The 24,136-nt window shown below is 50.1% G+C and overlaps 10 protein-coding genes across 10 annotated transcripts; 8 read left to right on the top strand and 2 right to left on the bottom strand.

Moving 5' to 3' along the window:
* PPTG_17549 (hypothetical protein) lies at window positions 1–1,185 on the top strand. The gene has a single exon (XM_008915426.1). It carries the CDS (start codon window positions 18–20, stop codon window positions 915–917), a length of 900 nt encoding a protein of 299 aa, XP_008913674.1. The 5' UTR covers window positions 1–17; the 3' UTR covers window positions 918–1,185.
* On the top strand, window positions 1,157–2,508 carry PPTG_17548 (hypothetical protein). The gene has a single exon (XM_008915425.1). The coding sequence runs from the start codon at window positions 1,238–1,240 to the stop codon at window positions 2,120–2,122; it is 885 nt and encodes a 294-aa protein (XP_008913673.1). The 5' UTR covers window positions 1,157–1,237; the 3' UTR covers window positions 2,123–2,508.
* Window positions 2,509–3,884: 1,376 nt separating this feature from the next.
* PPTG_17547 (hypothetical protein) lies at window positions 3,885–6,004 on the top strand. Its single transcript, XM_008915424.1, has 2 exons — window positions 3,885–4,314; window positions 4,499–6,004. The coding sequence occupies exons 1-2, from the start codon at window positions 4,042–4,044 to the stop codon at window positions 5,804–5,806; spliced, it is 1,581 nt and encodes a 526-aa protein (XP_008913672.1). The 5' UTR covers window positions 3,885–4,041; the 3' UTR covers window positions 5,807–6,004.
* Window positions 6,005–6,090: 86 nt separating this feature from the next.
* Window positions 6,091–9,356, top strand: PPTG_17546 (hypothetical protein; the record flags this gene model as incomplete). Its single annotated transcript, XM_008915423.1, has 2 exons — window positions 6,091–6,580; window positions 6,655–9,356. The coding sequence occupies 2 exons, from the start codon at window positions 6,091–6,093 to the stop codon at window positions 9,354–9,356; spliced, it is 3,192 nt and encodes a 1,063-aa protein (XP_008913671.1).
* Window positions 9,357–9,737: 381 nt separating this feature from the next.
* Window positions 9,738–12,992, top strand: PPTG_17545 (TKL protein kinase; the record flags this gene model as incomplete). The annotated part of the gene is made up of 1 exon (XM_008915422.1): window positions 9,738–12,992. The coding sequence occupies one exon, from the start codon at window positions 9,738–9,740 to the stop codon at window positions 12,933–12,935; it is 3,198 nt and encodes a 1,065-aa protein (XP_008913670.1). The 3' UTR covers window positions 12,936–12,992.
* A 375-nt stretch (window positions 12,993–13,367) lies between these two features.
* PPTG_17544 (hypothetical protein) lies at window positions 13,368–14,561 on the top strand. The gene has a single exon (XM_008915421.1). It carries the CDS (start codon window positions 13,448–13,450, stop codon window positions 14,420–14,422), a length of 975 nt encoding a protein of 324 aa, XP_008913669.1. The 5' UTR covers window positions 13,368–13,447; the 3' UTR covers window positions 14,423–14,561.
* Window positions 14,558–15,639, top strand: PPTG_17543 (hypothetical protein). Its single transcript, XM_008915420.1, has one exon. The coding sequence runs from the start codon at window positions 14,590–14,592 to the stop codon at window positions 15,538–15,540; it is 951 nt and encodes a 316-aa protein (XP_008913668.1). The 5' UTR covers window positions 14,558–14,589; the 3' UTR covers window positions 15,541–15,639.
* Window positions 15,640–17,730: 2,091 nt separating this feature from the next.
* PPTG_17542 (hypothetical protein) lies at window positions 17,731–20,432 on the bottom strand. The gene has a single exon (XM_008915419.1). It carries the CDS (start codon window positions 20,067–20,069, stop codon window positions 17,952–17,954), a length of 2,118 nt encoding a protein of 705 aa, XP_008913667.1. The 5' UTR covers window positions 20,070–20,432; the 3' UTR covers window positions 17,731–17,951.
* Window positions 20,433–20,813: 381 nt separating this feature from the next.
* Window positions 20,814–23,010, top strand: PPTG_17541 (hypothetical protein). The gene has a single exon (XM_008915418.1). The coding sequence runs from the start codon at window positions 20,842–20,844 to the stop codon at window positions 22,957–22,959; it is 2,118 nt and encodes a 705-aa protein (XP_008913666.1). The 5' UTR covers window positions 20,814–20,841; the 3' UTR covers window positions 22,960–23,010.
* A 526-nt stretch (window positions 23,011–23,536) lies between these two features.
* Window positions 23,537–23,941, bottom strand: PPTG_17540 (hypothetical protein; the record flags this gene model as incomplete). The annotated part of the gene is made up of 1 exon (XM_008915417.1): window positions 23,537–23,941. One exon carries the CDS (start codon window positions 23,939–23,941, stop codon window positions 23,537–23,539), a length of 405 nt encoding a protein of 134 aa, XP_008913665.1.
* Window positions 23,942–24,136: the final 195 nt, after the last annotated feature.

Genomic DNA, 24,136 nt, shown 5'->3' with positions numbered 1-24,136 from the left:
TGGCATTGAGTGGGTTGATGGACGAGCCCCGTTTCCGCCGACTCATCAAGTTCCAGGCGCGCCGAAGAGAAGGCCTCGGTGGTAGCGACGTAGAGATTCTCACCGAAACAGCGCATGTCCTCATGTGCGACGACCCGCGATTGTCGTTCACTGCCTACCGAATGAGCATCCGCAGTGCCGACGACGTATTGCACCACGCGGCACTCGCTCGAGACCGGGATCCGAATGATGGCGGGCGCTGGGTGCTCGAAAAGTGTTACTCGGAGTTCGAGAAGTTCCGGAAGCTGCTCCTGAAGCATATTGAGCACTGGGAGAACAACGTCAACTATGAGTTTGCGCACCAAAAAACAAAGGAAATTGTTAAGGGCCACGGAGATACACGCACCATCTTCGCTGTCGTGTCAAATGCCCTACGCCGCGCCATCTCGCCGCAGTTCCCTAAGAAGCGTATCTGCGTGGATACTCCCAAGATCATTGCTGAGCGAGTCGAGGGCTTGACTGAGTTCGTGCGCAAGCTCATGGGCGTGTACATCGACCTGGGACTATATCTAAGTAACAACCAGCTGCACTCCAGCACCTTCGCCTCATCTTACGAGCTGCTCCATCATATGCAGACAGACATCGAGGAGTTCTTGAGAGTGCCGCAACTTCAGAAGGATGCGGAAATACGCCGGCAGTCGGCTGTGCTGGCACTTGAAAACTTCGACGAGTTACCAGGGGTGAACCATGACGACAATTCCGCTGAACCTGTGTGTTGCATTTGCCTGAACGAGGAGGACCCCACCGATTCCGAAAAAGCACCACTTGTGCAGCTTCCGTGCCACCATCACTTTCACGAGGACTGCGTCATCGACTGGTTCAGCGCCAGCACCACGTGCCCACTTTGCCGCCGCACAACGGCCAGCCGTACCGTATAACCGCATACCAATGTACTGTTAAACACTTCGTAGGCCTACGGGATGCATAAGTTAGCTGTAGCGCCGTCTTGCGTCGAACATCAAAGCAACTCCACTTGTCTGCAGAATTTACACTGCATCTGCGTCTTGGTACCGGATCGTAAAACAGTAATTGCCTTCTTGAAACACCGAAATATCCAGGCAGGGCGTCGCCAGAGATTTGCTCGCCGTCAACATTGCTTTGATCACGGAACTTTAGAGAACCCTCCGCCATCAACACCATTCTTCGACACTCCATCCGCAACGCTGAAGACACCGAAGACTACCAGCAAAAGAACGCCATGGCTGTATCCGTGATCGACAACAAACTACTCGCCTCAAGCGGTCTCATGGACGAACCCCGTTTTCGTCGATTGATCAAATTCCAGACGCGTCGTAGGGAGGCCTTGGTCGGCAGCGAACTGGAGATTCGCACTACGACCAGCTACGCCCTCATCTCTGAAGACAAACCCAAAGCTGGGTATACTGTTTACTGCATGCACATCCATCGAACTTCCGACAATCGCCGCGGCGACGACGATCAATGGGTGCTCAAGAAACGATACTCGGAGCTGGAAGCTTTCCGCCGACTGCTTTTCAAGCGCATCGAAGACTGGGAATACGCGGTTCGCAGGGAGTTCACCAACAAGACAGCCGTCGGCAAGCTTAAGACGTTTGCTGTCATCTCGAACGCAATGCGACGCGCTATTTCTCCGTCGTTCCCGAGGAAGCGCATGCGACCTAACAAGCCTGCGGTTATCAAGGAGCGCGTTGTGAGACTTCCGAACTTTGTGCGAAAGCTGCTTGGCGTGTACACAGATCTGGCAGTGTACAAGACTAACAGTCAACTGCAGGCCGGCGGCTTTGCTTCATCTTGGGCTCAGCTGTGTACGATTTTCTCCGAACTCGAGGCGTTCCTCGAGATCCCACAGCCTCAAAAAGACGCGGAGATCCAGCGACAGTCTGCTGTGTTGTCTCTGAGAGACTTCAACGATAGCACCGGCACAGTAGACGAAGATGTCTCGGATCAGTCGTGTTCTATTTGCCTTAACGAGGACCCAGTTGCAGACGAATCGAGGCCAGTGGTCGCATTACCTTGCGGACACCACTTCCATGAAGACTGCGTGATCGACTGGTTCAGTACGAGCCCCACATGCCCACTTTGCCGCCGTAGTTCTTATGCATGATTAACCGCACACAAAGAGCTCATGCGTGTAATAAGTCAAGTTGCCTGGTGTCAATAATGATGGTGGTCTCCACGAAAACTAACAGTCTAGTTAACATGCTCACGCCACTCGAGCAATAAGCTTTACCATTCCTCCCAGATATAGGCCGCTACTCCGCGCACGACATATGCCTCTTCCTCTGCGATCACCAAAGTTGTGTCCCTGGGAAACGATATACAAGACTTTATGCAGGATTTCGCTCCAACTGAGCGCAGCTACGAATAATTGCACTTGACGACAACGAACACCAGTACTAAGCTAGGTAACTACCACTTGATAGTCGAACAGGTCGACTTCCCTTCACTTCTCATCCACGTTGGTATCTGTGTGAATAAATCAACCTAGCGCACCATGCTCTTGGTGCTTCATCATAGAGTCCGATCTTCAAAGTGTTAAAATAGCAACGGTGAATGCGAGCGCAAGTTGGTATAATAGAGGTGCAATAAGCAGATTGTCAAGCTGGACGTGGACACGCATAGCATAATATGCTATTTGACACGATTGAAATACCTCTCAGCGACGCTGAGTCAGCGCAAACTGCACGACGTAACTTCCAGGGCCGTAGCATCACGATGCATCATGATGACCATGTGCCGGGATAGCGTTCAGAACAAGCTTAAAAAAAAAGAAGGACTGATCGCACTTCAGAATCGGCACACCGCAATTTGCAAAAAAAACCAACGAGCTGTTGTAGTCCAACTTATACAGTAACCAGCGGGATGCTGGCCACCACCGGGAGCTCGGGAGAGCTACTGCAAGTTCAACGGCAGCGTCCACGAGCATGGGTGCAAGTTGCAGCGAAGGGTTCTGTTGCACCCGAGTGATGGTCGGGCCTCTAGCTTAAGCTCTGTTGCTTCAAGAAACTTGGTTGCACTGCAGCAGCAAAGCTAGCATGGATAGTGCTGCAAGGCGATGACTCCACGCATGACCTTCCCCGTGTCGCCACAACTGATGATAACGGCGCTGTTCGGCTGGGAGTAAACACCACAACGAGTCAGCACCGAAAACATCTGCAGTTTTGATATGGCCGTTGAACGGCTTGGGGCCGTTCAAAAAAGGTTTTGGCATGCACGCATGCTAAAGACCCTCCGTCAAGCAGGACAAGACCACCTCAACTGCTGGCTGACACCACCGCCGCATGCCAGACCACATGCTGCTTTCCGAGGGCTGAAGTGTTGTGCCCCCCATCGTTGAACTTACCGCCTGATGTCGAGAGGCGGGAGGGGCGCGACGAACTGCAAGCAGTCGTTGTTCTGCTAGGTCCTACGGCACGACAAGCTTCACGACAGCTCGGTCGATTTCGCCTCCACACTCGTGCTTTACTTGGTTGCTGCATCTTTCTCCTACAAGGATTTCGCCAGCTAGATCACCACGAGAACCCCAACTCTAACACTGAGGCATTTTCTGAAGTTTGCTGACTGTCACAGTGCGCGTTTAACAAATCCGAGCGGACCAAGTGAATGTCATCCGGCGACGACTGCGAATCCATTTTGTTCGCGACGAAAATGTTGGCACACTTCGATATACATTAGAAAACTCATGCGTAGTGTCGTGATGCTGGAGCTCAACAGCTCAAGGTCCAGCACAAACTCACCGCCGCGGCACCGCAAAAGTTCGGAATGAAATTGTATACCTATTCCGAGTTTTGTCTTTGTTCTTCAGTTTCGTGGGTTGCGAGAAAGTGCACTGTGTTGAACTTTACCAAACTTCAGATTGAAGTTGGCAATAACGAGAACATCGCCGCCCTTGAAGTTGAGACCTCGCCTCGTCTGTACCCGTCGTCTGTGCGTCCCGGCGCTTTCATTTTCGATTCAGCGCTGCGGAGCTCCGTCCGCCACAGCTCCAGCTCCATAATACAAGAGTGGCAACATCCACCAACCATGCTCTCGCCCTCCGCCGTGCGGCCGCTCGTGCGCGCCAGTCCGACTTCGGTGGAGCTGCCCAAATTAAGGATCCCAATCGAGGCGGGTCGTCAACAGCAGGACCCAGGCCTCGGCTACGACAACACCCACCCTGGTGGATATCACATCGCACCACCGGTTCCAGTCAAGACGGAGGCATCCAGCGGAGCCACCATGCCGTCGCCACACGGACCCAATACACGATCACCTTCCTCACCATCGTCATTCTTCACTCAACCCGAGATTGCCAAGGTATGTCCGGCTACCGCCACAGTTGCTTTGCTAGTCATTTATCCAAAACCATCTTCGATCACTAGTGGTCATTGACAAGCATGTCCAAACGTGTCCTTGTACTGTCCGTCAATTGGATGGTGGTTGTATCCCGTACTACGAAGTCTTACTTACCTTATGTCTCCTCTGCTGTGATGAATGACAGCTCGGCCTGACACCACTACTTGAAGCCGCTGAGCAGATGCGTCCGTCGACTACTGAGACGTCGCCACCGATCTACGGTCGCTCCAGCCCACTCAAGCGTGAGCTCCCGCTACAGCAGGCGCTGCCCTCTATCATGCACGCCATGGGTGGCTACCCGCTCGAGACTTCGGCAATACCCAAGCGAGCTCGCATCGGCTCGGACGTCGGCCTCGACGTGCAAGCTTCGTATAGTCTGCTAGGCCACATGCCCCGCCAGGCCATGATCTACCCATCGTCCACCCCGCAGCAGGAGCCGCTCTACAACCAACAACATGTCGCCTCGTACGCGCCGACCACAGAAACTCAGAGCCCCAGCACTGCCGGATCAATCTCTTCGGGGTCGCGTGCATACTCAGGTGCCTCCGTCTGGGAGACCGTACTCACTACTGGTAAATTCCCGACAGACATTTGCCTCAGTGAGAACGCCACCACAGGCAGCGCGTCCCCGTCAACCCCATTTAACACCAACAAATCAAATAGTGAGGACGCCGCCGACACAATTGGAGCTGACTCCACTGGCGAGCTGAAGCAGGGTCGGTGGTCGGACGACGAAAAAGAGTATGCCAACGCTCTCATTCAAGCCGTGCAGAGAGGTGAGGTACTGTTGCCACCGAACGTGTCCCTGCGTAAATTCGTCGCCGACAACCTACAGTGCAAGACAATGCGGGTCAGCAAGAAGTTCCGCAGTCTGGGTGCGAGTCCCCGCGGCTCACCTAGCCGGGAAGACGAACCGGTAGCCCTGCGCAACGAGGTGTTTAACCCACTTAGCCTCAAGTCAATTATGAACAACGAGTCCAGCTCGTCTTCCTCCGATGTGCTCGACGTTGCTGAGACCATTGCCAACGCGAATCTTATCCGCCAGAGCCCCACTAGCAACAGCACCACGACGAAGAAGAAACCGACTCAGCGTGTGCTGAAGCGGTCAGACTACTCACAGCACGGCATGGTGCGCAGTGGTCGGTGGTCTGTGGAGGAGGAAAACTACGCCAAAGCCATGATTGAGGCGTTCAAGGCCGGATATCTCCCACTACACGGCAATGTGTCGCTGCGCAAGTTCCTGTCCGAGGTGCTCGTGTGCCACCCGATGCGCATCAGTAAGAAGTTCGTGGGCTACGTCCGCAAGTATCACTGGTACCGCATCGCTGCTGGCAAGTGCGATCCAGAAGCCAAGCGCCAGGCACTGTACCAGCTGAGCCACCTTGAACGCGTCTTCTGGACGTCGCTGCAACAGAACAGCGACTGGTCTGCCGGTCTCCGCCGTGACGACTAAAGAGGCGAATAAGCAGCAACGAAGCCGTCGCCCCAAGTATGGCAGGCGACAAGTGTATTTAAGGAGCGAGACCGATTGAAGGCAACGCCAAGCAGCGTGAAAGAACACCCTAGGTGGGAATGTAAGGTAGTAGTAGTTAAGCTAGTTGTAGCAGCGTCGATAACGACAGTCAATGTATGTGCGTGCATTTACTCCCATATTTTGTGATTTGAACTCGGATACAAAAATTAACGTTTCAGGATACCACCATCACTCTGGCATTTCAAGGCGCATCCCTCACAAAAATGCGTGTGGAATGGGCTCGGAGTTATCTGTTGCGAGGAAAAGCTGCGGCCTCCAGTCGACAATTCGATTCATCCCGCGCTGCGAAGGACCTACGCCCCTCTACCCGTAAACGCTCTCGCTCGCTGCCCCCGTTGTCTTTGATTGTGGGCGGTGGAGCCGCTGCATTGGCGCTGAACTCATCCCCCGAGAGCGTGCTGCGAGTGCGTAACATCGCGCACACCGGAGTGTTGGTCCTTCATGAGAGCGAAACTGTAAAATCTCTTGAAGATGCAGCAGCATTGGCGACACAGTGGAGGGAGATCCTAAGCCGTGGTGGTCTGGAGGCAGCGCAGGATGAGCTCGTGGAGCGTCTGCTCAGCTACATCTTGCGTCTCCAGGATGACGAGCAGAGCCAAAATACACTACGCTTCCTCATAAAGCAAGGAGTGTTGCCTCTACTGGTGCAGTATACTGCGTGGAGCAAACCCACAGACCCTACACGACTGCGACGTACGTGACTTTAAGCATTTTTCTCTACCAGTAATTTCATGCAGTCCACTGACTTATTCTATGGGGTTGTTTAGAATTGGTTCAAAGTTTCATCAAGTTGTTGGAAGTTGCTGCAATCAATGGAAAAGTGGAGCTATGGCTGTCATTGGTGACGGTATCCCAGGCTCTCGCTCATCTCATGGAGCAGGACGACGATATCGTGAGCTACGTGGATTTATTACAAATTGGTGAAGCTCTGATGAAGGTGCAGCAGTTGGCTCGTCAGAGGCTGGAAGAGGGGGCTGACGCGTCTCGAGCCTTTGTGGTGAATCGCTCGGACCTGGCCGATCCGGACTTTTCACGAGTGGCAGGAAGCTGTACTGCGCTGGTAAATTTGTGCTCTCCAGATATGCCTGATTCTATGAAGAAATTTGGATTGTGGGCGACGGGTGCCCTTGTGCAGGCGGTGAATCGAGAGGAATCGAGTGCTCTACATGCACGACAACTGGAGGCAGCTTTAGGACCTGTGCTTGCGACAACGATGCTTGCGTTGCCACGAGATGATAACACCATCGACTTGCACCTTCAAGCTGCCACAGTGGTTGACAGGTTACTCCATGTTGCTCGCCATAATCCCGCGGCTGTGACTCGTGAAACGTATGAACTTTGGATGGATCAAATACGCTATTGGACAGGAACGGAGGAGGTCGAGCCGGAGCCCCAACCCAACACACGATGGCTTCGACGAAGGTCTGGTCAAATTGACCAGAAGGAGGACCAGGAGACTATAAAACGGAGGCAAAAGCTACATCTTCAAATTCAGCTGACCAGTTCGCAATGTCTGCGTACACTGACGACATCTCCGCAGAGCCGTCGCTATGTGTGCGAGTCTTCAAGCACAAGAGCAGCTCTTTTTGAGCTGTCCCGCCAGATTCACGAGAAAAGGCAAAACATGGCGGACGCAGTTGACGAAGATGTGGCAAGGAACTTGATGAGCATCCAGCGGCATTTGTCATGGACATTTCGCAACCTTTGCACAGGGTTTCAGAGCGGTGCCATGGCGCTAGATTGCATGTTTAACGCGTGCTGGGCTGCATCTCTTCTGCAATCGCGTCGAGATTTACCAATGTCGCGCTTCTTTCGCGGGATAAATGATCTTACAGACTTGCCCATTATAGGAGCTGAAGAGTACGAAGCCAGCACTGAGTTCGGGTGGGTCGATATTTTAACTGGTTGGAGCGCTAGCTCGGATCATCAAGTGCGCGAGAACGCTATCTCTAGTCTCATCTTCCTGGCTGAACAGGATCGGCAGTCGTCAACCAACTTGATGTCCGACGAAGAGGAGGAAATCTGCAACAAGCAAGAGCATATTCTGCAGGCGTGGCTCACGAATATGCTCCAGCAAATCCGTTTACTCTCGGGTGGGGAGTTGCTTGCTGTGAAGCAAATGGAGGAGATCGCCCACGTATCGAAAGAACTTACTCCCGGCAACGAGCGGATTCTGTTCAACCCTGCAGTAGTCGACGCCGGCACGTCAGCTTTGGCTATATTAGCGGAGCACCATCACGCTGAGCTTGTACAGCAGGGTGTTGTTCCACTGGTGGCTTTGCTATCTGCTACTAGTGCTGCCACACCGGCGCTTCATACACAATGTGCTCGTGTACTAGCGAACCTGGTCGCAACGTATTGTCTCGACATCGACCCAAGAAGCTCAGCTCTTTCCACTGACCCTGCTCGAATTGTTACCAGCGATCACGTCGACATTGCCAAATTGCTAGAGCAAACGGCCTCTGGCAGGCAATTTCTTGGCAATATTCGCCGCTGGGGCCAATGCGATGACCCAATGCAACGCTCCAATTATTTCCGTGTCGCGCAGAACCTCCGTGCGTACGACGAAGTAGTGGCAACTGGCCGTCTGGTGAATGATGTATACTGTGAAGGCGTACACCCGATCGTCTCTAAAAACGAAGATGAATCCGTGGAGCAACCTACGGACGATGACAGCTCTGCCCCTCTGGTCGATGTGGTGTTCGTACACGGTTTACGTGGACACCCATTCGGTACATGGCGCACTGATATGAGCAACAAACTGGAGGGGAATAACGATATTTGGCCAGACGTGTTGCTTGGAAAGGACTTGAAGCGCAACAACGTGCCTGCGCGGTTAGTGACGCTAGGCTACGAAGCTGGCATGGTGAGCTGGTCCAGTCCGTGGCCTTCACTAACTCTACAGGAACGGGCACGTGTCATGCTTTCTGCTCTCTACGCTGCTAATATCGGTCGAGATCGTCGGCACTCAGGAGCACCCGCTCGACCTGTTGTCTTCGTTACCCACTCGATGGGTGGTTTACTGACCAAGAAGATGCTCTTGTTGGAGCGTGAACAGCGCGATCAGTCTGGACTGGCAGATAGCACGACGGGCGTTGTCTTCCTTGCCGTCCCTCACTTTGGCTCTGATCTAGCGAAGGGCGTACGGTCGGAATCTATTCGCAAATTGATCCAGGCACATCCAGCCATCGAAGACCTCGCAGCGGATCCACATGGACGTCTCGAGGACCTTAACAACAGCTTCAAGCAGCTAGGCATTGACTGCTTCAGTGTGGGCGAGGAACATGCTGCACCCGTGGCGCTCGGCCTCTCTGCTGTCGTCGTGAAGCCTGAATCGGCCGACCCAGGCATCGGTCGCTTCTACGTGTTGGCCGAGTCCGATCACATGACGATCTGTAAGGCTAAAAGCAGGAACGAGCCGCTGTACCAGGACATTCTCCAGTACGTTATTCAGCATGCCAGAGCGTAACTTGCTTGCATCGGATTCTGCTGTTTGTCACGAAAAAGTGGTTTAAAGCGCCAGCCACACGCGCTGCCCTCAGTACACGATGAGTAACACGATATAGAGCATACCTTTTGATCATGTCGGTTCAACACGACGACTAAAAAGCTCCTTATGCTATCTACACCTGTGAACGCTTACACCCCATCTTGTGGCCTGTGCTGCGATAAGCGGGTACGGTAAGGCTGGGCAAAGGCGTTCAGGGTTTATCTGCCGTAATGAAGTCGCAGTGGAATGGCTCATACGTCCAGATACACGCGCGTATTCTTCCATTTGAGAGCACCCTACCAGCTTCAGTGCTTGGTGCTCACTAGACCGTGACATCGTGTCGGTTGTTTTTGTGGCTCAATGGGCTGCACGAGCAGCAACATGCGTCGAACAGCATCACGACTAGACAAAGTCGAGGAGGCGATGCCTGCCTCACCGTCGATGTCTTCCTCACTTTCGGACGCGCCCCCGATACTGGAATCCCCCACCTCGACAACAGGTTATCGCGAGATGTCCGGGAAGCTGGCCACGCCACCTGCCGTGCAACCTCCGCGGCGTCATTTACACCGACGGCGACGACGCGAGCCGCACTTGGACCATCATCTAACAGACCGACTCGATATGCTCGCTCGATATCTGCAAAGGGCGTCGAAAATGGATTATCAGGAGGCCTTGCACACCCAAGCGCAGAGATCCATCGACGATCTCCTGGACAACATCCATAGCTTTTTCTCCGCCTATGAAGCCGAGAAGCGCCCGATGTGGCGTCTTGCACAGACCGGTCGACTGGTGCAACAAGTCGAGAGTTTTCATCGGACGTTGGACGCCATCACTGCTCGCTGTGGGTTAGCAGTAGTCGCTCCTGGCGGCGCTGGTCCGTCGTTGCCTCGTTGGCAGGCGCGTTGGCGTCGAATGCGTGCAGAGCGACTTGTGTTCTTCCGATCGTACCTGGAAGACCATGCGGCTGCCTCAGTATCGAACTCTCGGGTTCGTGAAACGACAGATCAGGTAGAGTTGCTCACGCTACTAAAGCATGAAGCACAAAAGTTCGACACAGTGCTAACGACGGACGAGTTGGAGCTGTTGGAGCGTACGTTTACGTTTGTTGCAGGTTGTTGCAACAACGTTATGAACTTGGAACCGCAGTTGCGCTTAATGCCATTGCCAGAGTGGTTTGTAGCTCCTTACGAAAGGACCAAGCAACAGATCAAGTGGCAGCGCGCAGCTGTGACAGTACAGAGGGCGCCACGGAGTATGACTTCGCAAGAATGCTTTACGTTGGCTAGTACGTGGTCTCGCTTGCATCACCCGCATATTATGAAACTATTCGGTGCCTGCCATGTAAGTCGAAGACGATTCTTTGTGGTGGCGGAAGGAACGCCACTGACTCGGTGCTTTGGTGACGACGGTTTCCCCCTATGGCGAGCATTACACGAGGCCGCATTGGCACTACGTTATCTGCATGAGCAACGTGTTGGGTTCGATTCTCTTTCGTGCTCTGATCTTATATTATTCCGCAGTGGAGATCGCGATGCTGTTATGCTTGCAGGGTTCAACCTCAAGCAGATGAAGTCCGCGTTAGAATCCTCTTCCATATTCGGCAGCAAGAGAACACAACTGGAAGAAGACCCTTTGCTAGAGGACGACGAGAGCGAAGCTGGCTACAACGATGTTGATATAGTTCACGAATCTCAATCGAGAGTGCGGGCAAAAAAGAATTGGCAGGCACCGGAGCTGGTGAACAGAGGTGCTGTCGGACCTACTGAAGCATCCGACGTATTCGCTCTAGGAATGTGCGTCATTGAAGCCTTTTCGGATGGAAATCTTTGGGGTAACGATACAGAAGTAGGTAAACGTACATCAAACAGCGAGTTACCACCGAGACCAGCCGCGTTGGATGCTTGGCAGTGGGCTTTGATAGAGCGTATGTGCTTCGTCGATCCCCAAAGCCGACCATCTCTCACGGAAGTCTTGGCGAGCTTTCAAGTATTCGCCGAAGACGAGGAAAAATCTAACTCAGACTTGTCTTCGACTAAGCGGAGAAAGAAGTATCGTCGCCATTCTCTACGTCAGACTCTGCCACGGGCAACTTCAGCTTCGATTGCGTCCGCTCTTAGCGAGGTTCATGCGTGGTGTGATGAGGCTCCCGAAAGTTCAGCTATGAATTACCAACTTTACGAGCGAATGGATGACATCGCCGCCCGATTAGAAGCGATGGACGCAGATAACGCTGTCTCGCATCTTCCGGTACTGGCAGCACTGATTCTTCGCTTTCGCAGCTTCTTACAACGACACATTAATGAGAACTCGCTACTGCGTCTTGCAGCTACTCGTCAGGTCATTGAAATGAACGCGGAGCTACATGGCGAACTGGACGTTCTGATGGACCGACTCCGGTTGAATCGCTCTGGTGCTTCTATTCACGCGTGGAGTTCCCAGCAAGCAGTGTACCGCGCACAGCTTTGGGAGCGTATGCGTCTGTCTTTGGCAATGGATACTCAAACATTAACCGGTGAGCTGGATGGTGAAGAAGAACTGTCGTTACTGGGCGCGTTGCTGGCTTTCGAAGCTAAGAAACGGAGAACAAGTTACGTCGATCAGGACATGGAGTTTTTGCAGACTGCTCTTGCGAGGGTGGAAGAGACGTACCAGCACTTGATGCCCGGGCCAACACCCGGCAAGTCAATGCTAGCCCTCCCACCATGGTTTGTCCCGCCGTATGAAGTGCTCTTTAACGAACTGGATGCTTTTCGTCGAGGATCATTCGGTTCCATCCACTTTGGTAAGTGGATGAACTTGAATGTGGTGGTCAAGAAAATACACACACCTGAAGATCCTGGGATAGTAATACCACCACGCAGTCGACAAGGTGGAAAATCCGACGCCAAGGAACCAACGGAAGATGTGTATCAACGTTTTCTCAACGACATGTCGGCCTGGTCAATGCTGAAACATCCGAATGTGCTGAAGTTGTTCGGAGCCTGCCACGTTGGCCAGCATCGATTCTACTTGTGTGAACATGCAGCTCAAGGAACTATCGACAGCTTCGTGGCATCGAAGCCTGAGAAGGATCGTGGCTCTTTAGCTCGGCGAATCCTGCACGATACAGCACTTGGATTGCACTATTTGCATACACAGAATATCGTACACGCAGATCTTAGGTGCAACAACATTCTCGTCGATGCACACGGTGTCGTCAAACTTACCGATTTTGGACTTAGCTCCCTCAAGAAAAGAAACTCGAGTGGTGCTACTACCAATAGAGATGAGCTCGGGTCCCGGTGGATGGCTCCGGAGTGTCTAAAGGGGGAAACACCAACACTTGCATCAAACGTGTACTCGTTTGCAATGTGTGCTATCGAAGTCGTGAGTGGAGAGTTGCCGTGGGGGTGGGAGATGACCGATGCTGCGGTTTGCTCTAAGGTTCGCAAGGGTCTAATACCACCACGTCCTGCGAATAGTTTCTCCGATTCTGAGTGGGCTCTTATCGAACGTATGTGCTGCTTTGATCTGAAGGAGCGGATAACTATGAGTGAGGTCGTTAGAATGCTAACTTAAGTATAAACCCTGCCAGGGGATCACGTCAAATAAACTGAAAAAACGTGAACAACGTGAAGTTGGAAAGCTCCAGCCTGCATCTTCCCTCATTGCAAAGCTTGGAAAAATGCGTAGACGAAGGGGGTATCAGGGAGCGTTACTACCAAAATTTTTGCTGAAGAGCTTTTCAGTTGGACATTGTTTTGCAATCCAGTGGCTTGGCCTATCATTTAGAGCATCCCCATCGCAAACACTGTAACCCCGTTTGACGAACAGCAAAACTTACGGCTATTGGTAAACCCAGGATACTGGCATGAGTCACCAAGAATTTTCAGTAAGATACGCCACGAAACGGGTGGCGGAGTTGAACCCGACAGCACTTGCCTTTTTTTTTTTTGATTTTTTTCGGGCGTTGCTTCACCGTCGGAATCCAAGTTGGATCGGAGTAAGAAAGATTGGATTCGAAGCCTCCTTTTGTTCTGACCCGCACTTTCCAATCTGCTCTTCAGCATCCAAGACGCAAGATATCTGCAATGCAAGTGACTGCACTCTTCACACTCGCTGCAGCATTGGTTTCATTCCTGACCCAGGCCGCCGTGACGGATACGCACCAATGCTACGTTGAGCCTGGTTTCGACTACGTCGCCAATGACATCGGCAACACGACGTCTTCGACTGCTGACGGTTGTTGCGCAAAGTGTGAAGCCACCACTGGTTGCAGGGCGTACTCCTGGACAGACTATAATGGCGGCACTTGCTGGCTCAAGAGAGGTCGCGGCACCATCGTCGTGAACTCTAACGTCCAGTCGGCTACTTTGCAGCCTCTTGAGAACCCCGACGGCACCGGAGGTTGCCAGCTGGACGAAGGTATCGACTATGTGGGGAACGACATCGGTAATGTGCGCATGCTCAAGCCACTAGGTTGCTGCAGTTCCTGCTTGCACTTCCCGGGTTGCCGCGCATTCACGTTCACTACATACAACGGCGGCACTTGCTGGCTCAAGAGCGCAAAGGGACCGATGGTGGTAAATCCTGAAGCTCGCTCCGCTCAGCCATATCTGGAAGCGCCCTCGTGTGGTCTCGAATATGACATCGATTACGTGGGCAACGACATCGGTAGCGCTTCAGCCAGTAAACCACAAGATTGCTGCGATGTGTGCTCCAGGAAGGACGGCTGCCGCGCGTTTTCGTGGACCGATCAGAATGGCGGCACCTGTTGGCTCAAGAATCGCAAGGACGGCACCATCTCCAAGAAAGGTGTCACTTCGGCTCAAGTCAAGGCCAATCCAGCGTCTCCAAGCTGTGCACTTGAACTGGATGTGGATTACAAGGGCAACGACATCGGAAATGCACCAAGCTCTGACCCGTACGCCTGTTGCTCCAAGTGCATGGCCAAGAGCGGTTGTAACGCTTTCTCGTGGTCGAACTACAATGGTGGGACATGCTGGTTCAAGAGTGCCAAGGGCGAGACAGAGAGTAAGGTTGGCGTGAAGTCCGCCATCGTCTAGACTCGATAGTCCATGGACTACAAGTTCTGCCAATTCCTTACCTCGCATGGTGCAATCATTTTTATACGAACATTTGAATTCGAGTAAAGCAATTTTAATTTCATTAAATTCTGATGGTCTCAGCTAATTTTTGCTCAATTTCGTTCGAAGATCTTCCAAAGTCACCAATGGCATTCTCATTGTTGTTACCCGTAATTTGGAGCTTCGCCATCGCAGTGCCCGAGGAATGCGTGGTTGAAAACGGGTTCGACTACATGGGCAACGACCTCTTCAGCCTCGCGTCGGTGGACGCGTTGGAGTGCTGCCATCAGTGCCAAAACTTCGCGGACGCTGGTTGTCGAGCGTATTCGTGGACGGATTATCAGGGTGGCACGTGTTGGCTCAAAACTGGGCGAGGTACTATTGCTGTCAATGCTAACGTTAAATCGGGGACCATTTCCACTTTCCGATTCGTGGAAACGTGTGTGCTTGAAGATGGAATCGATTACGAAGGGAACGACATCGCCAACGTCCAAGCGAACGACGCAGGAGAGTGTTGCAGTATATGTGAGCAAGTTCCTGGCTGTCGAGCATTTACATTTACTAAACACGGCGGAGGCACGTGTTGGTTGAAAAGTGCCAAAGGAAATATGGTGGTGGATCCAGGTGCTGTTTCGTCGCAGACGTACGTGGAGGAACCAACGTGTGGACTGGAAGACGGCGTCGAGTATGTGAGCAATAACATTGGAAGTGCACGTGCTAACGATAGGAAAGAGTGTTGCACGCTCTGCGAAGCATTTGGAGGTTGTCGCGCTTTCTCGTGGAGTGATTACCGAGGAGGAACGTGCTGGTTCAAAAACCGAAAAGACGAAGTTAGTTGGGAAGCGGGTGTCTACTCTGGACAACTTCTCTCGAATCCGGCAGCGCCTAGCTGTGCGCTAGAGCTCAATGTAGATTACTCGGGTATCAATATTGGCAACGCGTCAAGTGTAAATGCTTATGGCTGCTGTTCCATTTGCATGAAGAAGGCCGGCTGTGTAGCTTTCTCATGGACAGACTTGAATGGCGGCATTTGTTATCTCAAGAGCGAAAAGGGAAATGCGCGGCTATCAGACCGATTCATGTCATCTGTAGTGTAACCTCTCTGGTTCGTATAATACCGGTATATAATTTCATACCAAGAACACCAATAGATAGATATTCTAAGAGTATCATGATTATCATGTGATTATCCATCCACGATACGAATGCTGCTGTACTGGTCTTCAAAGTCGATAGGATACCAAGTTCTATCCTGTTCCGCACAACTGACGCTCTTCTTCAGAGTCGCCCAGTTACCTACGGATGCATCTGCGAAGATGGACATCTCTGCGTTATTTTGTGACAAAGGTGGAATACTTAAAAAGTTTGTTTGCTCTCCAGTAAATATTCTTTCAAGATCTCGGCAATATGGCGTCCCTGCAAGGGACAAAGGCGTGTTGGGCTCGTGGTCAATGATGGGATCAATCCACGACCACAAAAACGACAGGTTGTTGTAGCTTAGGTTTAAATCACCCAGTGACGAGGACAGCTTCGTTACATTTTCTGGAAGCTGAGTAATTAGAGTACCTCCAAAACTTAAGTACGCAACTGATTCCTCCTCGAAAAGTTGAGGGGGTAGTACCGATATGGGGTTCATTGAAAGCGACAAGTCAAACGGAGCAAGACGGACGAGAGATGCTGGAACCTCGTGTAACTGGCTTGCTTCGATGTAAATACTTCCAAACCGTGGCCATTTCATATCGATATCATCAGGAAACGAGCGCAGATTGGTGATACAAATTTCGATGTCTCCCAGGGATTGTGGGAAGTCTGGCGATTGAAGACCAGCAGGGAGTTCTCCAAGTGAAAAATTCACGCGAATCAAAAACAGCGTCATTAAGCTGGTCTGGTTTGTTTGTGTAAGAGCGGCGTTACTATCCCATGATGCAATCGTTGTGTTATACATCTTGATAGCGTTTAGACGGGAAAATGCTGTCAAAACCTCGGGAAGCTCAAGAGCAGGACAATGTCTCACTACGGTACGAGTTACGCTTTCCGGATCAAATCCAATCCATTGCTCCGTAACTTCCCGTTTCGTACCCCTAAGGTGCTTTTCGTGACAGTCCAGCACTAGCAACGAACACGATGGTTGTCCTGTAAACCATGGTCTCACTTTCATCCAGCATTGTGGGTATTGCTGGATGCTTTCAGCATATAGATGTAGCGTCAAAATTGTTATACCCCAAACGAAAAACACAAACTGAGATACTTTAAAAAGCAAATCTTTTGCTCGGTTTTTCTGCACAAGGTTCGCGTTTGGACCATTTCCAGAATACGGGGCAATCATTGTCGCTCGGTTACCTCGCGACTTGCCTGTGGTAATGCTGGTTCTTTTGGCTCGCTTTGCGCGCATAGCCATTTTCATGTTGTCCATGTCACCGAAAAGACTTACAGCAAAAATTAACCGAGTGAAGAGATCTCTCCAGGACGTCACCAAGATCATTTGAAACTCACTAAGTGCCTGGACAACCCATTCATCTTCATACCATTTCTGCACTGGAAAGCCATTCCGTTCGAAGTTGAAATCATTAATGTATGAAATCAGGAGCACGGTTGAGATACCTATCGAGGTAACAGTATCAAGAACACAATCACTTATGAGAGACCACACCCGGCGCTTTGTTGAGTTTTCATGGAACATGTTATGAACGAGAGCTATTGCCCAGCAATTTATAACGAGAAGTGCTACGTAACATCGATTGATTGCTATCCGAGGTAGTAGGAGACTCATGCGATATGCCTGGTGGGTCTGCAGAGCAGTCTCCACAACTTCTCTGATAAATAGTATCATGTCGAAGTACGGGCCGTCAACACCAAGCAGTCCATCTCGGGTGAAGAATGCCCGATACACGTCGTTTGAAATGCCTTTCGGGTGGACTGAGCGCGATCCCTTTCTGGCAGGAAGAAAGCGTAATAGAAAGCTGGGCAGTCGGAAAACGTTGTAAATGGCAAACACAAGCTGACGCTTCTTGAAAGACCATGAAATCATCCACACGAGGTACAGTCCGTGTATTATTGCTACGGTGCCCATAAACATTGCTATAGTCCGGTCGTATTGCGTTTCCATTCCAAGGTAATATAATGTTAACCATGCATCCAAGTGTGTATCAGGCAAGTTCCAATAGCACCAAGCCGTAAACCCGTAGTATACGAGGCCAGCCACATGAAGCAACACGAAGCAGGTCCAGCAGAAGCGAATCACGACGGGAGAAAATCTTTCTTCTTGAAATCCAACTCGTGCCTGAACCATCTTATCAAGCGCTGAAGGTCAACAATATCCGCTGTCGTCCATTTATACTTTTTTTTTTTTCCTGTTTATAGCTAGAATACGAAAATGAATCAGCTAGTAGCAACCGTTTTTATCTTATCACCCGATATTTATAATTACATAGAATCATCGATGTACTCTCCGAAAATGTAAATATCCTTCAAAGTCAGTTATGGCGTAGTCATTGTCCTGAATCATATTTTAAAGAGTTTGGAAAGTGTCTTCGAATGCCAACGCATATCGATAGAGGAATGATGGTTGGCAATTGACAGCATTTGCTATAAACGCCCTGTTCGCCTCGGACGACTGCATCAACATTGACATCGAATCTGCGTTAACACGTGAAGCCACTGCCGAAAACTCGGTCCGATTACCAGCAAAAATTTGCTCGCGCTCGGAGCAATACGGAGTCCCTGCTGCTGCAAGAGGTGGTGATACCGGATTTGCTATTCGTTGAAGCCACGGATCCATCCACGACGGAAACGACGAGATATTCGTACCACCCAAGTTGATACCGAGCAGAGGATTTATCAAAATCGGCACATCTTCCGGTAGGGCAGAAAGTTTTGTGCCAGCTAAATCCAAATACCACATTGCTTCCAGTTCAAACAGTTCCTTGGGGACACTCTCGATGGGAGTGTATGGCATCATAAGAACGGATGGCCGTATTCTCCAGAGTGAATCCGGAAATTCAGTGAACTGTGTCGTATCCAGGTGAATTGCAGAATAGCGAGGCCACTTTGTATGCAGATCATCTGGAAACACTCGTAGATTGGAAACGACAAAACCGATAATGTTTAGTGATGGTGGGAAGTTGGGTGAAAGTAACCCTGGAGGAAGTTCTCCATTGGTAACATTCACTCGCATGAACATTGCACCCTGCATCATAGGATGGTTGGCCTGGTTAATCGCTGCATCTTCGTTCCACTCGACAATTGTCGTGTTATACACCTTGAACGTTTTTAACGTTTGGAAGGTTGTAAACATTTGAGGCACCGTAAATCTTGGACAATTCCGAACTAGCAAGCATTTAACGGAATGTGCGTCAAACTGACTCCACTGATCTATAACCTGCTCAATCTCCCCATCAGTATCGTCTGTAATACAGTTCAACAGGACTAAAGAGCACGCAGGTTTTGAAACACCCCATGGACGGACTTGAACCAAACACTGTGGGAGCATCGGGTTGGTCTCTGCGTGGATATGCAGACCGAGAACGACCACTCCCCAGCAGAAAAATGCGAATCGCAACAATCTCGAGCTTGCGAGTCGTTCAGTCCACACAACTACAGTATGCGTCTGGCTTTCTGTCCGAGCAGTTTGCTTCTCGAATGGAGCGATCGTTGCGCCACGCGGGTTTGCGGGTGCTTCATGGTAGTTTTTGCTGGTGACTGCAGTCATCAGACCTTCCATCGTGTTCAAGTTGCTTAGCATACTCACTGCAAATACCATTCGAGTAGCTAGATCACTCCATGACAATATGAGAATAATGTTAAACTCGTTCATCGCGTTAACAAGCCATCTGTCTTGAAACCATCGCAAGATATTAAAGTTCCCAGTAGCGACGTCAAATTCCTGAGCATACGAGATAACGAGAAGTAATGGTATCCCAACGGAGGTCACTAGATCGAGAAGGCAGTCACTCAAAAGCGCAACTAATCGCATCTTGGTCTTGTTGTGTCGAAACATGTGATGTACCAGCGCAGTGGACCAACAATTCAACACAAGAAGAGCAACGTAGAAGCGATTTAGCCACAGCCGAGGAACATTTCGACTCATTCGGAGTCCTTGATTCGTTTGCAGCGTCGTCTCGATCGTTTCGCGACACAGTAGCAAAAAATCGTAGTAGGGCCCTTCAGCTCCGAAGAAGCCACGAAGGCCAAATAATGCAGAGAAACAACGGTAAAAGATTCCCCCGCTGCTTTCTCGCCTACGCTGACTTTTGTGCCGATTCCCACCCTGGTGATGGCGAGGAGAGCGTAAACTACTCCGAAAAGACAGCTTCTTGTTCCGAATTGATCTCGTTATCATCATTAGTGCTGATAATGCATGTAATGCCGCTATAACGCCGTGTGTAGCTGCAATAGTGCGAAAATTTTCAGACTTCATCCCAATCTGGTAGAAGTCCAGGAATGTCGTGACGGCCAGGCCAGGCATATTCCAGTAGGCAGCGCAGACGAGTCCAAAGAACAGTCCTCCAACGAGGTGTAGACTCAGTAGACCGACCCACCACAGTCGAATAGCAGTTGGTGTGAAGTGAATTTCCTCATCAGGTCGAACCAGCAAACTCAGGCGCGGGCCATTGCGCAAAGTTTCCATTGCTGCGTCGTGCCGCGGGAACTTAAATACTTGCGCTATTGCTTGCCAACTGGCCCAGACAATAATAGCTTTGCGACGACAACATTGATCCGATGATTCAAGTTGTAATTACTATTTATGGTCTATCGACTGGTGGTCAGAGCACCACGGGCCAAAGAAGAAAGCCCACCTCAAGTCAACGCGGCGCCACTAGCCAAACCTCTTAAGGCTGACAGCGGTAGGTTCGTTTCACGTGGCGGCTTCGAAGCTGCCACCCTCAAAACCCCTGCGCAATGGTTTCTCCCGTTTTCCTTCCTCATTCCACCAGTCTGTAAATGGATTTATGACGCTTAGACACCAAAAGCGGATTTATAGGTACCCAAGACACCAAAAGCGAATTTATGAATACCATGACACCAAAAAGTGAATTTATGGGTAGTGTACTCATAAACTCGCTTTTGGTGTTTAGGATAGACCTATAAGTTCGCTTTTGGTGTCTTGAGTACCTATAAGCTCGCTTTAGGTCACAATAAATTGAGCTTCCTGTAAATCCAAAAATAGAATGAACCAAAAATAACGGTGCGCTAAATCTCAGATTTTCCCTTTAGATTTTAATTGAGCTATCAGATATGATCCCATTTCTAAAAAAAATATTGATTTGATTCCATTTCTAAATTCTAACATCTGTGCCTACTACAGTACTAAAATAGATAGACGATCTGGAAACGGATAGGAATGTGTTATAATGGTCTCACTTTAGCTGGAAATCGCCTGATTCATTAACGTGGAGAAAATGTCGGGGAGAATCAAGTCTTTCTCGTCACAGTATGTGGATCTTTCACGATTGGGCTTCACGGTTTGGTGGACAGTTCTGCTTGTGGTGCACCTGCTGACAGGAGGATACAACGCAGCATTTGCACTGTTTTACCATGAACTCAAGCATACCTATCTGTACCTCTGCCTCGATTACTCAGGAATCGGGATGCCGGCGGAAAACCATGAGGTCATATCGCTTGTGAACGCAGTTATGGCCGCCATCCACGGTGGGTTCGTGCTACTGATGGTAGGGGGCTCGATTTGGCATCGGACATTAGTTTTTTCTCCTTGGGACACGAATAAAGGCCAAGACTATAGGACCAGCAAACTCAACTCGGCTGATAAGGCGGCAGGGCTAAAACCTAAAGCTGGAGGTGTCCCGCCAAAATCCCGACTAACTCGAGCTTATTCGAAGGTTTTAGGCCGGCGAGGGTTGGTCGGTGTCAATGGACGCAGCTTCCACACAATTCTTCTTGCTCGTGAGCTTGTGGAGACGGCACTACAGACCGTTCAAGCTTATCGGATGAGCTGGCTGCTACCAAGAGTGTTGCTAAATCGCTTCTATATGACGCTGATAGTGCTGAACTGTTGGTCGTCTGTCTTGGTATATTCTCTGCTCTTTAAGCGAAACGAGGCCCGGAAACGGTTCGCATATCTTGTCTGTGATTGTACATTGAACTTGGTTTCATCTATCGGTGTGCCGTTGATCGTTGTGCTTACGTATGTAGACCAGTACGATCCTGAGTTGACCGGTTTCCCTGTCGAGATGTGGTACGATGACGAGTGGTCCGCTCGCGTTCTAAACGAGTTTCAGATGATTCTCGTGGTTTCGTGGATGGACTTGGCAAGTCGAACTATTTTCTCGATCGGTGTGCTTTCTACCACCAACAACTTGAAAGATCTTCTGCGTAAAACATCGGGTGCCAGTTCAAGACGCATTATTGTGTGTGATGCCGAACCTGCCAAAATTCCAACTAACACAGAAGAATCAGCTAAAACATCTTCAGGAAAAGTGAAAACGCACCAGAATCCAAGGACACATAAAAGCAGTTTTGTCTTACACGCAGTCTACGGAATATTCGCACTGTGGGGGTTTGCGGTCATTGGAGTACATATACAATCGTCGGCGCAGCCAGAACAACCACAGTGCGTACTACAGGTACGTCCATGGGCTGTGTCAAGTCCAGCTTGCTATCTGGCAGTTCTTGATTGCCATCGCCTTGGCATTTCTGGCAAGAAAGATGAAGTCGAGGTCAAGTGGAACGAATTTGATCGGTCTACAGTCGTCACTTTGGTAATTCGCCACTGCCCATCGCTTGAAGTACCCGACACGATTTCAGATTTCCATATCACCACTGGCATTAAAGTGTACAACTCGACTATTAACGAGTGGGGGGAATCCGCAGCTGTCACAAATACTAACCACCCCGCGCTCATTTGGTTTTACTTTGTCCGTGTTCAAGTGAAGGATGGAGTTCTGCCAGATGGAATTCTATCGTCTGATTTTCCCGGCAATTTGTACGACCTCGAATTTACCTACACGAACATCCGAGAACTACCAGATGACCTAGATTCAAAGTGGCTGATTGGAACGACTGTGTATTTTGAATACAGCGAGTTGATCGGCGTGCCAGATTCATTAATTCGCCTTGAACCTTATAGTATCTCGCTGATAGGAAGCCCCATTACTGAATTGCCACCGGAAATCTTTGAGATCGCGGATTTGTGGTATATGTACATGGCGGGTATTCACATCGAAGAACTGCCTCGAGATGTCGTAAATCTTTCACCCAACTTGGTGTACGTGGTCTTGGCTGATACCAACGTTTCGTTCTTGTGGCCTTGGGTAGATACACTTGTGGAGATGTACCCTCCACTGTATTTGGGCGGGTCACAATACTGTGCTGATTTCGAGAAAATTATGAGCGGAGAAACCCAGACGTTTAGCGTATCATCGCCTGAATATTCGACAATGCTTATGGATCCATCGGAGGCGAACCGTGATTTTCTTTCTCGCACCGTCAACTGCGACGAAGGATACGGAATGACTGTTTACCCTGTTGGTTATGAGGATAGCATTAGCGCAATAGCATAATATTTCGATAAACAATGGTCTACATAATAAAACCTACAACGTCTTTCACGAATACAACATCATAAGCACCGAACAACTCATCTTTTTTTTGGGGGGTTGGGGGATTCTGTTGCATATCATACTATTGCACTATTAACATCTTCGAGGTCAACTGGGTAGAATGGAGCTACGAACGTCAGGTCACAGTTGACTGTGAGCAGATTTACATGCCAAATTTCCCCCGATGGATCCATTAGCATCGTCGAGTCTTCTGGTGATGGCAGCACACTAAAACTTGTGGCTTCGCCTCTCTCGAGACTTTCTACTTCCGCACAGTATGGTGACCCGCCTAAAAGCAAAGAAATCGCATTCATGTTCATTTCCCTCATCACCAGCGGGTCAATCCATGACCAAAAATATAAGATATTCGTGTTCCTGATATCCACACCAGCTAGCAATGGTGAAAGATTCGTGACGTAACGAGGGAGCTCGTTGATTAGAGTGTTAGCAATACCAAGGAGATGTAAATTAGCGATCTCGAATACTTCTGGTGGTAAATTAGTGATAGGATTGCCTGTCAGCGCCAGATAATTGGGGTTTAGGTTTGGTATTGCAAGTGGGACACGATTAAGTTGGCTGTACTCATTGTCCCAACCATCCAAATTGAGTCCAAATCGTCTGGTAGCTCCCGAAGATTCGAATAACAAATCTCAATATCGTACAGATTGTTGGGAAAATCGGCATCGTGAAGACCTGGAGGAAGAACACCGTCCGTCACGTTCACCCGAATCATGAAGAAGAAACCGAGTTCCGGGTGATTTGTATTCGTAATGGCCGCAGAAAAACCCCAACTATCAATCGTAGAATTGTACACCTTGATACCACTCGTTTGATGAAATTCGGTAATCATATCGGGTACTTCTAATGCTGGACAATGGCGCATAACCAGCGTGACAACACTGGATCTATCAAATTCACTCCATTTCGTCTTGACTTCGTCCATTTCACCGGATATACCCAGCCGGTGGCAATCAAGAACGGCCAAGTAACAAGCGGGTTTCGACACCGCCCACGGATGAACTTGTAATGTACATTGAGATAGTTTTGGTTGCAATGATGCTTGAATGTGTAGACCTAACACCAATACACCCCAGGCTGCAAAGAGCAAATGCACCGAATGGAGCATCATTCGACCACT

This window comes from Phytophthora parasitica (genome assembly GCF_000247585.1).
Source record: "Phytophthora parasitica INRA-310 unplaced genomic scaffold supercont2.70, whole genome shotgun sequence".
Classification (NCBI taxonomy): domain Eukaryota; phylum Oomycota; class Peronosporomycetes; order Peronosporales; family Peronosporaceae; genus Phytophthora; species Phytophthora nicotianae.
The sequence above is the reverse complement of the archived record's forward strand: the minus strand, read 5'-3'. Positions and strand labels throughout refer to the sequence as shown.